The sequence below is a fragment of the Maniola jurtina genome, chromosome 16 (genome assembly GCF_905333055.1).
Source record: "Maniola jurtina chromosome 16, ilManJurt1.1, whole genome shotgun sequence".
NCBI classification, from domain to species: Eukaryota; Metazoa; Arthropoda; class Insecta; order Lepidoptera; family Nymphalidae; genus Maniola; species Maniola jurtina.
This window is the reverse complement of record NC_060044.1, coordinates 1,990,267-2,002,316: the sequence shown is the minus strand read 5'-3', so window position 1 is coordinate 2,002,316 and position 12,050 is coordinate 1,990,267. Positions and strand designations below refer to the sequence as shown.

Below are 12,050 nucleotides of genomic sequence, written 5' to 3'. Positions count from 1 at the left end.
ATTATTATTAATGTTAAACTATTATAGAAATATGAATTATCAAGTAAGTACACAATAATTATTATTATATCATGGTAGGTATCATTATTATAAGGTCAAAATAAGTAGTAAATAACCTAAAAGATTTAAGATAAACCTAAACTTTAAAACAATTACATTAGGTACTTATAATATATCATAGATGTGAATAGGTAGTTACCTACATTCATATTATTACATACATGGCGTAGTGCACCTTCCTATTTTATGTCCAGTGATAATATTATAACATAAGCGATAAGGCTGCCAAATAGTACTACTTACTATTTTTGTTGTGTAATATTTATGTCTGCGTTTCTTTTTATGATAGTGCTCAATGAAGCACATTTCAATTCAATTCAATTTCAATTATAAAGGGTATTTCGAGAGAAGATGCCTAAAAACGCACAAGAGTCTAAAAGAGATAGTGCTCTACAAAATATGTGATCCAAATGTCGTCTTCATTTTAGATAAATTATTTTTAAGATATTTATAAGGTATTTTTTTTACAGGTACTTAATAGTCATTAGTAGGGTTTAAATCAGTTGAACTTATTATGATGTATCTACGACATGACCATCGCGGTACCGTCGTCCAGGCAGGTCGTAGGCGGTTTCACCCATCTTCACGTACTGGCTCCTCAACACGAGGAGATAATAGATGTTGAACACTGAAATCAACACAATTCGTTAAGCATTAATTAATTAACATACATCTAATCTAATATGTAGTACAAAGTAATCTAGTACAAAGGATTAGCAAGCTGAAGTGGCAATGGGCAGGCCATGTCTGTCGCAGAACCGACGGCCGTTGGGGCAGACGTGTTCTGGAGTGGAGACCGCGTACGGGTAAGCGCAGTGTAGGACGACCTCCTGCCCGCTGGACCGATGACATGAAGAAGGTGGCGGGGAGCGGGTGGATGAGGAAGGCGGAGGACCGTGTTTGGTGGCGCGCTCTTGGAAAGGCCTATGTCCAGCAGTGGACGCTTACAGGCTGATGGATGGATGGATAGAATTTATATGTAGTTGCAGTCCCATACCTACAAGCAATCACTGCAGCAAGCAATTGATAGTTGAACATCTGGAAAGTGACATATTATGCCAGTTTTTCCCCGAAAAATCAAGGAGTTCCCACGAGATCGTTGAAATTCTAAATGCACGCAGACGAAGTCTTTTTTATTTTATTTATTCAGATACAAGTTAGCCCTTGACTGCAATCTCACCTGGTGGCAAGTGATGATGTAGTCTAAGATGAAAGCGAGTTAACCTTGAAGGGGTATGACAGTTTCCATTCTCCTTTGGTTTCTACACGGCATCGTACCGGAACGCTAAATCGCTTGGCGGTACGGCTTTTCCAGCAGGGTGGTAGCTAGCCACGGCCGAAGCCGCCCACTTGACTAGACCAGAAATTATACCCGGGAGCTCTCACTAATAAGATTACAGGGTTTAGCACTGCGCCAGGGAGTCCGGGCTTTTATTTAAATATTTTTACTGAAAATTTTGGGAATAAGAAAGAAAGTCGAATGAGTAAGTATGTATAAGGTATAAGCTTACCAAGATTGACCAGGATTATTATATAGCTTACGAGGTACGCCCGCCCCATTGACATTCGAACAATATCCAGAATTACACTTAATATAATGTACACCAATTGAAATATGAGGTAGCGTTTCACAAAGTTTCGTCTCTCCTGAAAATATACAATAATAATTTAGGATTACACAAATTCCTTATGCAGGTAATAAAAGATCAAAGCCGTAGTGGCCGTAGGCGTAGCTACTAATTGTTTTTGGGTTTTTACAGGGTCAAATTTTTAACCGAAGAATTCTCTCATGAGAGAAAATAATTTTTGCTCGACTTGACGTACAAATTTATTTTCTGATTAGCTGTGCCCGCGACTTCGTTCGCGTGGAATAGTGACTTTTCGGGCTTCTTTAAATTGACATAACTTTTTTATTTATGAACCGATTGACATGAAATAAACACTAAATGTTAAGTGAAGCTTACTACAATATATTAGTGAAAACCGTATCTAAATCGAATAAGCCGTTTCTGATATTAGCGTGCACAAACACACAGACAAACAGACAAACAGACAAAAAAAAATTAATTACAATTTCGGGTTCGGCATCGATATATAATAACAACCCTTGCTACTTTTTTTTATACATTTCCAATGTACAGACACCACTTTTCTACAATTTTATTATATGTATAGATATAGATAGATTACCGGTCAGTAAATTGTACTACTTTTCAATTTGATAGTATAATATACAATAATAAGAACACGAGCGATGCGAGCACTTTTTGTGTTTTATTTATTTTTATTTAAATCTTTTTTATAAGTGTTTTAGTCATACATATCTATGGTTTTAGTGCAAAAAATAAAAGCGCTAGTAAAGTGAGCGTGATTTTTTTTATGTTTAAACATCAAAAAAATTATATTAGTAACGCGATATTATTATTTCAGCTCCCATGTTCTTAAAAAACACTTACCTTATGCAGTCCAACGAGGAGAAGTATGTTAAATGGTATTGAAATTAGAACTAAAACCAAAGTTACAGAATTTAACCCCAAAATGCTAATGAGAACATGGCGGAAATCTGCCGGAACGCGTGACATGTTGGCCACCATGCTAACTACAACTAAAGTAGAATAAATTCCAATCGCGATACTGCCAACCTGCAACAAATCAAGAATTAATTACTTAAGTAAAAGTATTTTTTTAATCAGTTCGCACTTGAACGCAATCTCACCTGGTGGTAAGTGATGATGGAAGCGGACTAACCTGAAAAGGGTATGGCAGTTTTCACTAAGCCCATACACCTTTGGTTTCTACATGGCATTGTACCAGAACGCTAAATCGCTTGGCGGTACGGCTTTGCCAGTAGGGTGGTAACTAGCCACGACCGAAAGCTTCCAACCGACCAGACCAGGTGCCAGCGCTTACCACTGCGCCAGGGAGGTCAAAACCATCAATGTATTAAAAACAAATGTCTAATGAGCTCGGTGACTATCATTCAGTGCTACTGAGTTAGCGAATCACACCAAGGGTTGAGAAGCTGAAGTCGTAAAGTGCGAGGTTACACAGTTCGAAGAACCGAATAGGTAGTCGTTAGGTACCTAGTTATCTAATCATTGGGGCACATTGAGGTCCCAAGGTGCTGGAATGACCTCGCGTCGTAAATAGTAGCCAGAGTCACAAAGGAAGTAGGTGCCTTATTTATTTTTGCTCTGTTGTGATAAAACATCATAATTTTGACATCCAACATTAAGCAAGTAGGTACCTCCCTAGTCCCTATCCGTTATAATATTATCGTCTGGTCAAGGTTATTTTATTGTTAGTTTAGATTATTGTACAGGCTATACTAGTTTGAAGAGGTAAAGTTTGTAAAGTTTGTTTGTAGGAAGTAATCTCGGGAACTTTTATACCGATTTTGAAAATTCTTTCACCAGTAGAAATCTACGTTATTCCTGAGTGGCTTAGGCTAATATTTTTTAACCTAGGAAAAACAAAGAGTTCCATGGTTCCCACGAAATTAAAAAAAAGTCATATCATCATTATCACCGATAGACGTCCACTGCTGGACATAGGTCTCTTGTAGGGCCTTTCACATGCCAAGGTCGACTCGTTTTATATCGTCTGTCTACCTAATGGGGGTCTTTCAACGTCATTTAGCTAATAAGAAATGTTACCAGGAACAAATAGGCGAGGATGAGACATCCAGTCCTCAGTGGTACACAGAAACAGCATTGGTTGAAGACGAACTTGTCCTTTCGTTCGAGGGTTCTTGTAGGTTTCCCAACCTCAATACTGGAACATCGTTTAAAATTACGTTTAAACAAGATAACTTAAATATCTAAACAAGTAAATTTCCAGAACATTCGATCTTTTCAAAAAATTGACTTCAAATGAGCCAGCCTGTTATTTTATAAAAGCTGAAAGTTTCTCTGCGTAATTGTCCCCAACACAGGGAGGACCGATCAACGCCTATGAAGTTTGGACCATGGTGGCTTTGGGAGGTTACTGGTATTAAAGGTGTGAAAAAATCTTACGTGAAAGTATAAAGTCAATTCTTTTTAATATTTTATTCGGAACTAGCTAACGCCCGCGACTTCGTTCGCGTGAATGTAGGTTTTTTAAAACTCCCGTGGAAACTCTTTGATTTTTCGGGATAAAAAGTAGCCTAACTATGTGCTAATCCAGGGTATAATCTATCTTCATTCTTAATTTCAGCCCAATCCGTCCAGTAGTTTTTGCGTGAAGGAGTAACAAACATACACACACACACATACAAACTTTCTCCTTTATAATATTAGTGTGATGTGATAGGATTAGAAATCACATCATGCATTGCCAGACACTGTATCGTGGCAACCCTCTGCCAGACAACCTCAAACTTTAAATTAGACTTTATACTTTGACTTTGGTTTTTACAGCTTTATTAGATACCTGTTATATCCCAATACCACCATGGTCCAAACTTCATAGTCGCTGATCCTTCCTCCCTGTGTTGGGGACAATACGCGAGAAAATTTCAGCTTTTATAAAATAACGAAGGTATGGCACGCACTGGTCCTATTACCACACATGGTTTGCACAGTTTTGTGGTTTTGGTTTTCGCAGGCCTCTGGCCTTGTACCATATGATGACCACTGTTCTGTATTCCGTCTTTAGTGTAGCCGAAGCATTAGTCCCAAGTATAAAAATAATTTTTATTTGTACTCGTGAATGTCGACATTGGGCGAACGTTACGTGGTTACACGCCGATTTCGTAGTTTCTTTTTATACGCGCCCGATTTCAACACTACTGCGTCTACAAGTAAAATATATTTATATACAGACCGACTTTGTAATGACTAGTAGCTAGTGGCGTTTGAAATCGATTATTATTTGAAAATAATTTTCATTTTACGCTTTTAGACGTAAGTAATATCACTTCATAATCAAGAGTTTATCTTAGTTTATCAAGCGGGCTAACTCGGAGTTACCTACTAAGAGGTAGGTATGGCAATTTCATTAAACCCAGACTAACCCCACTGATCGGTTTCTACGCTTTATCGTACCGGAACGTTAAATCGCTTGTAACTAACCACCAGACCTAATGACCAGAGACTATTTAGAAATTTTAAATTCCTACATTGCCCCTGCCAGGATAGATCCCGGGACCTTCCACTTACAAGACCTCAGCGCTCACGACTTAGTCAAAAAAAACTCTATCAATGTAATCTATCTATTTAAGTCTATTCTAAAAAACTGACCTTTTTGCTTCTGCTTTTTGTTGTGAATCAGCCATTTTTAACTTTTAATTTCAAAAGAAGCGCGGCGTAAGCTTTGCTCGAGCTTTGTGATAAAACTGGTTACTATTATCTATTAATGCTACATTTGGGACGGATATAAACTGATTTCATTATCATTTTGTTATTTTTTAATATAATAATAATTAGCCGAGCCAAACAATATTTTTATCATATCACCCAATAGGATAACCTAACAAAATTAAACGAATATAATGCGTTTAAACTAACCAAGGGAAATCATTCCCACCTTAATTCGGGTAGGTACTTAAATATCTTTGAAACAAGAGAGATCTTAGGCCACGTCAACACTTTCCATCAGATGTGATTGTGGTCAAGCGTGTACCTATGATGGAAAAGAAAAAAGCCATGTTTTCATCTTATATATATATTTTTTAAATAAAAATAGCGAGCAAACGAGCTGGCGGGTCACCTGATGTTAAGTGATTACCGCCGCCCATGAACATTTGCAGCCCCAGAGAAACCACACATGCGTTGCCAGCCTTTAAATTGAATTTGCAGGGAATTTGCTGATCAGCCCCTGTCCGCACAATGTTGTGCTTGTGACGTCTTGTTTAGAAATATTTTTGTTATATTTTCAATGGATTTTGTTGCACAAAATTCATTGATTGAAATGAAAGCGTTTAAAGGCAGGTTTACCAGGTGATTGTCGCACATCATTTGGCAAAGATGCCTAGGTCATAACAAGATACGACGCTGCTGCGCCGCCTGACTTAGTAAAGTACTTAACAGGGCTCTCTCCGTCACTCGCTCCATACAAACGTAGTTCCAATTTCATTTGAATATTAAGCAACCGAAGTCCATGAAATTTTGCAGACATATTCTAGAAACTAATATCTATGCCTGTGGTTTTCCAGATTTCTGTTAAAATATTCGGTTTCAAAGTTACGCGGTCTTAAAAATTCACATACAAATCTTTGAGCCCCTGCAATTTTAAAACTACATATTTTTAGAAAAATCTAAAACATCACAGGCACACATTAGTTTCTAGAATATGTCTGCAATATTTCATGGACTTTGGTTGCTTAATATTCAAATGAAATTGGAACTACGATTGTATAGAGTAAGTGACGGAGAGAGTCCTGTTAAGTCTCTTTGAAAAAAATACGTAAATAAGACCGAAAATCCGAACATGAACATGGCAAAAATTTGGAGTTCCGTACATTACGTAGATACATAAGTTAAGGTACACTCTCAGTATTTCTGTTAGAAAGCAACGCAAATAAGGACTGTGTAATTAAAGCGTTATTTTTTATTATTATAACCATAGGGTAATTAATAACTGTAGGCTTTAAATAACTTAAACTTATAGTTCGACTTGTACACGACCGTCCTGGTACCGCGCCTGTTGGCCAGGCAAGCTGTCTGCGGCTTCACCCATCTTCTCGTACTGGCTCCTCACCACAAGAAGAAAATAGATGTTCAACCCTGAAATTAACACATTTTGTTGTATTAGTATGAAGGTTCAGAAGTCATTTGTGGGAATGGTTACAATCTTTTATAACTAAATTCCGCAATCAATTTTGGACTTGCCTTTACACAAGTTTAAAAAATCTGTTAAAATTATGCTCCTGAAAAAAGTATATTATGCAATCGAAGATTATGTAAATGATAAAAGAGTGTGGATTTGACCTGCAGTTTGCTACAGCATTGCGCGGGCCATCAATTACTTTTGTACATGGCATAACATTGTACATCAAATCTTTGAAAAGAGCGACTTCTGAGTTTCTTACTGGTTCTTCTCGGTAGGAGAGGCCTTCCGAACCAGTGGTAGATGCTTTTGACGACTCAAAGTACTTGTAAAAGTTCAATTGAATAAAAATATTTTGAATTTTGTACACCTTGGATCAATAATGTACTACATGCATAATCATCTAGTAATGGGAATCCATAAGCACAACTGATCTCAGAGAGCGCCGCAAGAGGTCCAGCAAATGTCAAATTAAAATCATCTTTTTTTGTTTTTTTTTTTGTTTGCTTTGCTAAGAATTGTTGGTATCGATACAATATACAATTGTTTCGTGAATTATAGCCTGAAGCTCGTATAATAAAAACCGGCCGGAGAGGTTTACAAACGCTTTAACTTCTGGTGTGAGGTTGCCATTGTAGCACTTTAGAACCCCAACATCTATCATGTTTTCGAACTATGTATCTGCACTGTACACATAATGTTAATGTGCCCCATAACTGGATGGGAAAATAGACTCACCAAGATCGATCAGGACTGCAGCAATGGTTAAGAGGTCCAACTTCTCTGACATCATTATCATTGCAACAAGTTTCCGAAGTATATCTAATACCAACATCACCAACTGAAATCTGATGTAGATTTTCACGAATCTTCGTCTCTCCTGAAAACAGTTTTACAATTTATAAAATTTAAGGACCTTTGGTATATCCATAACTTATAAATGCTAAAGTGGGTATGTCTGTCTTTCTGTATATATAATATAGTCAGCGACCCGCCTGGACCCTTCATACGGGTAGCTTATTAAAATTATTTCCTTGAGATCTCTAATTTTTTTTTATTAAATAAAATATAGTCTATGTTACTCAGGAATAGTGTAGCTTTCTACTGGTGAAAGGAATTTCAAAATCGGTTCAGAAGTTCTAGAGATTACTTACAAACTTTACCTCTTAAGGGCGAAGCGACCGGCCTGCCCGTCCTCACAAATTAGTCGATACTTTAATTAATTTCTTAAACTGGACCTTTTCAAGTAAAGATTTTTATATAAACCTGTGAGGATGATACTGTCACTGTCGGAATCAGAATGCCATAAGCCTACGTTGTCGTATTAGTTTACAAATTGCGAAAAACCAAATTAAATTTGAATTTCGCGGGCAGGCCGGACTCATGCCCCTTAATAATATCACTTAAAATTCGGATATATTCTCTCACTTGTACCACAATACCTCTCTTCATGCTTATCAAGATTGTGTAAGCCACCTGTAAATACCCTAGTATAGATTTGGATGAGTCAAAAAAGGCATCGATACGTCGCAAGTCATTAGTAGGTAAAGATGGTGTCACATAAAAAGGCCTCTGATCTGACATTAAACCTGCGCAGTAGGCAATCTATCGATATAGATTATAAAACATAGAATCTATAGATAAGGTATAGATCAATATCTGCTCTCCATAGGGGATCTTTGTCGTGTTACGTGGTGGTGTTTATTGTTTGCTTGGTGGCTGACTTTTCCTGCCTATTTAGTAGTGGCCGGTTGGGCGGTGCATATAGCATGTTGCCTGTTGCATCATATAGATTTATCTGTTTCAGCTGATTATAGCAAATTAAGCTTTTGTTTATTTGTTAAAAACTGACTAAGAGTAACTGTCCGTGGACAAGAGTAGTACAAGTTTAAACCCATACTCAGACAAATCCCAAACACAAAGACACGTTCAGAGACCTTTGTACATTACACCAACTCTAGAGATAGAGGAAAGGAAAATAATATATGTTTATTGAAAATCTCACTTTATGCAGCCCATTTAGAAGAAGTATATTAAATGGTATTGAAATCAGAGCTAAAATCAAGTCTATGGCGTATATCATCAAAAATGTAGTGTTAGAACGATGGTTTTCCAAAAGTTCTGACGTACTCTTAATTTCGCTTGCAATGATATATATTAGTATTATATAAGCAAATCCATACACCACATTGCCGACCTGCAACAAAGCAAGAGAAAAATAAAGAAATACAGTAAAAAAGGCAAATTTTAAAAATTATATGATTACGGAGTACGAGAAAGTGTACTGAATTTGCTTGAATCTTATCTAAGTGATAGGCTACAAATGACGAAAAAAAAATATGTACCAAAAATCAAAATTAAAAGTGAGATACCATATACGTCTAGCTCTAAAGCTAATCTGCGTGGCGTACCCCAGGGAAGCCTACTGGTCCGCTACTATTCACCATACATATTAATGATTTCTCTCGTTTTATTCAATGTCATCATGTATCAATGTTTGCAGATGATTGCTATTTAGTATTTACTGACGGTGGTACCACTAATTTTGAAACTAAAATTAATAAAACACTAATGACTATTAGTGACTGGCTTAGCTAGTGACTAATAAATTAAAATTAAATTTTGACAAAACAAGAATTATTAATTATTATAACATTTTTAAATAAAAACAAGATACGTCCTGCATAACAAGTATGTATAACAAAAATCATAATGTCACTAAAACGTCGACTATCAAAATTTTAAGGGTTCAATTAGGTGCGGCCATACGTTGAATCTATTTGCACTAAACTGCATAAATTTTCATTTGCCCTTAATGACATGCTTTCCAAAATTGTAAACAGGACCCTATTAGTCACTTACAATCTATTAAAACTAGACGTTTGTTCTGTCTTAAGATAATATTATTAAAATATATTGTAGGGTAATTCTCTTGAGCGGGATCATGCATAAAAGTGCATAAGATCAACATGTGACTTAAAACGAACAGACAGATGCAAGTCGTATTTTAAGGAACTAAGAATCTTAACTTAACTTTACCCTGTCTATTATATATTTCTGAATCATTATTATACGTCAAATGCACAAAATATGCCTGAGCCACATTTTGTTAAAAATGCATTGAATGTATGACAATCATTGAAAATTTAGCTAAGAAGAAGAAAACTTAACTAACCATAGCCTCAATATCTTACCAGACTCATATAGCCGAGTATGAGACATCCTTTCCTTAGCTGTATGCAACAACAGCAATCATTGAAGACGGCCTCAGACCTTCGTTCGCCAGAGTTTGTGGGTTTCAAAACCCCAATGCTGAAAGATAATATAACAATTAAATTCTAAAATTACCTGATTTTAATGCTTGAAAATTTTATTTTTAAAAAAATCTGATTTTAAACGCAACTAAGTATTAATAAAAATTAGTTAGTTTTTTGTTTATTTGTGTAAGCATTTTGTAGTAGAGGCTTCTGAAGTCGTTTTTTAGGGTTCCGTACCTCAAAGGGAAAAACGGAACCCTAATAGGATCACTTTGTTGTGTGTCTGTCTGTCTGTCTAAAAACCTATAGGGTACTTCCCATACTACTTTATGCACAATAGTTTTTGATTTATCGTGCAAAATGTTGGAAAAAATACCCTAGTACGGAACCCTCGGTGCACGAGTCTGACTCGCACTTGGCCAGTTTTTTAACTGATATCTAAAAAGAGGAGGTTCAATTTCGAGAAAGAGGTTAGCTGCCGAATCCAACTCGGCTGATTAACGTTCGGGAAGCTTTGAGATAGATGTCTTCTTGTTTCAATTCTTCAATGCTTGGAGACCAAAGTCTTTAAATAGTACGTATGATGTGATGACATGATATGGATCCGAGACATTACAGTCGTTAACAGGGCTCTCTCCGTCACTCGTTTCCACTCGTTTCATACAATCGTAGTTCCAATTTCATTTGAATATTAAGCAACCAAAGTCCATGAAATTTTGCAGACATATTCTAAAAACTAATATCTGTGTCTGTGGTGTTTTAGATTTTTCTAAAAATATGTAGTTTTAAAATTACAGGGGTTCAAAGATTTGTATGAAATTTTTTAAGACCGCGTAACTTTGAAACCGAATATTTTAACAGAAATCTGGAAAACCACAGACATAGATATTAGTTTCTAGAATATGTCTGCAAAATGTCATGGACTTTGGTTGCTTAATATTCAAATGAAATTGGAACTACGATTGTATGAAACGAGTGACGGAGAGAGCCCTCTTAACTATGATCATAAGGAAGCTCAGAGTTACTCAGCGGGCGATGGAGAGAGCTATGCTGTAGTTTCTCTACGTGATCTAATCAGGAATAAGGAGATCCGTACGAGAATGAATCTAGAGTTTTATCATCTCCAAAACTGACCTTTTCGTTGCCTCTGCATCTTGTTGTGAATCAACCATTTTGCGTTTTTTGAATAAGCACCCGAAAGCAACACGCGAGCTTTGTCTTAAAACTGGATTAGTTATAAATTAACCGCATGAGGCACGAGCTGTAACATAATAATACTCGTATGTTGTTATCATTTATTTTTTAATTAATTTTCCGGTGGTAAGACCCAATAGTTATTCTATATCTAAACTGTAATAAAGCAACTTAAGCAACCAATTTGGTTAAACCTAAAAAAATCTGTTACGTACGAGTCGGACTCGCACACGATGGGTTCCGTGCCATAGTACAAGAAATAACACTTTTCAAATTTTCTTTTAAATTTAAAGATTTTTATTTTAAATTTTCATGGCAGCCATTTTGAATTATTAATTATTTTTTGTTATAGCATTGATAGACATTCATATTCTGTGAAAATCTCAACTTTCTACCTGTCACGAGACACAGCTTGCACTGTCAGACGGACGGGCAGACGGACAGCGGAGGCTTAGTACCTAATAGGGCGCCGTTGGCACCCTTCGGGTACGGAACCCTAAAAAATACACGAGCTTAACTGGTAAGTATGGTAAGTAGTAAGTAGGTACTAAGTAGGTACAGAAATTATTCTTACATTATCACCATCATCATCAACAACAACCGATAGACGCCCCTGCTGGACATAGGTCTCTTGTAGGGACTTCCACACGTCACAGGCTTGCGCCGCCTAAATCGAGTGGCTCCCTGGGACTCGTTTGATGTCGTCTGTCCCCCTAGTGGGTGGTCTTACAACGCTGCACTTCCCGGTGCGAGGTCGCCATTCCAGCACCGTGGGACCCCAACGTCTGT

The 12,050-nt window shown here is 36.8% G+C and overlaps 2 protein-coding genes across 2 annotated transcripts; both read right to left on the bottom strand.

The window, feature by feature from the left end:
• Positions 1–92: 92 nt before the first annotated feature.
• On the bottom strand, positions 93–5,365 carry LOC123873304. Its single transcript, XM_045918111.1, has 5 exons — positions 5,283–5,365; positions 3,717–3,834; positions 2,517–2,702; positions 1,572–1,707; positions 93–688 (listed from the first exon to the last, which is right to left on the bottom strand). Exons 1-5 carry the CDS (start codon positions 5,315–5,317, stop codon positions 573–575), a joined length of 591 nt encoding a protein of 196 aa, XP_045774067.1. The 5' UTR covers positions 5,318–5,365; the 3' UTR covers positions 93–572.
• Positions 5,366–6,462: 1,097 nt separating this feature from the next.
• LOC123873301 lies at positions 6,463–11,388 on the bottom strand. The gene is made up of 5 exons (XM_045918107.1): positions 11,202–11,388; positions 10,005–10,122; positions 8,816–9,007; positions 7,549–7,690; positions 6,463–6,767 (listed from the first exon to the last, which is right to left on the bottom strand). Exons 1-5 carry the CDS (start codon positions 11,237–11,239, stop codon positions 6,646–6,648), a joined length of 612 nt encoding a protein of 203 aa, XP_045774063.1. The 5' UTR covers positions 11,240–11,388; the 3' UTR covers positions 6,463–6,645.
• Positions 11,389–12,050: the final 662 nt, after the last annotated feature.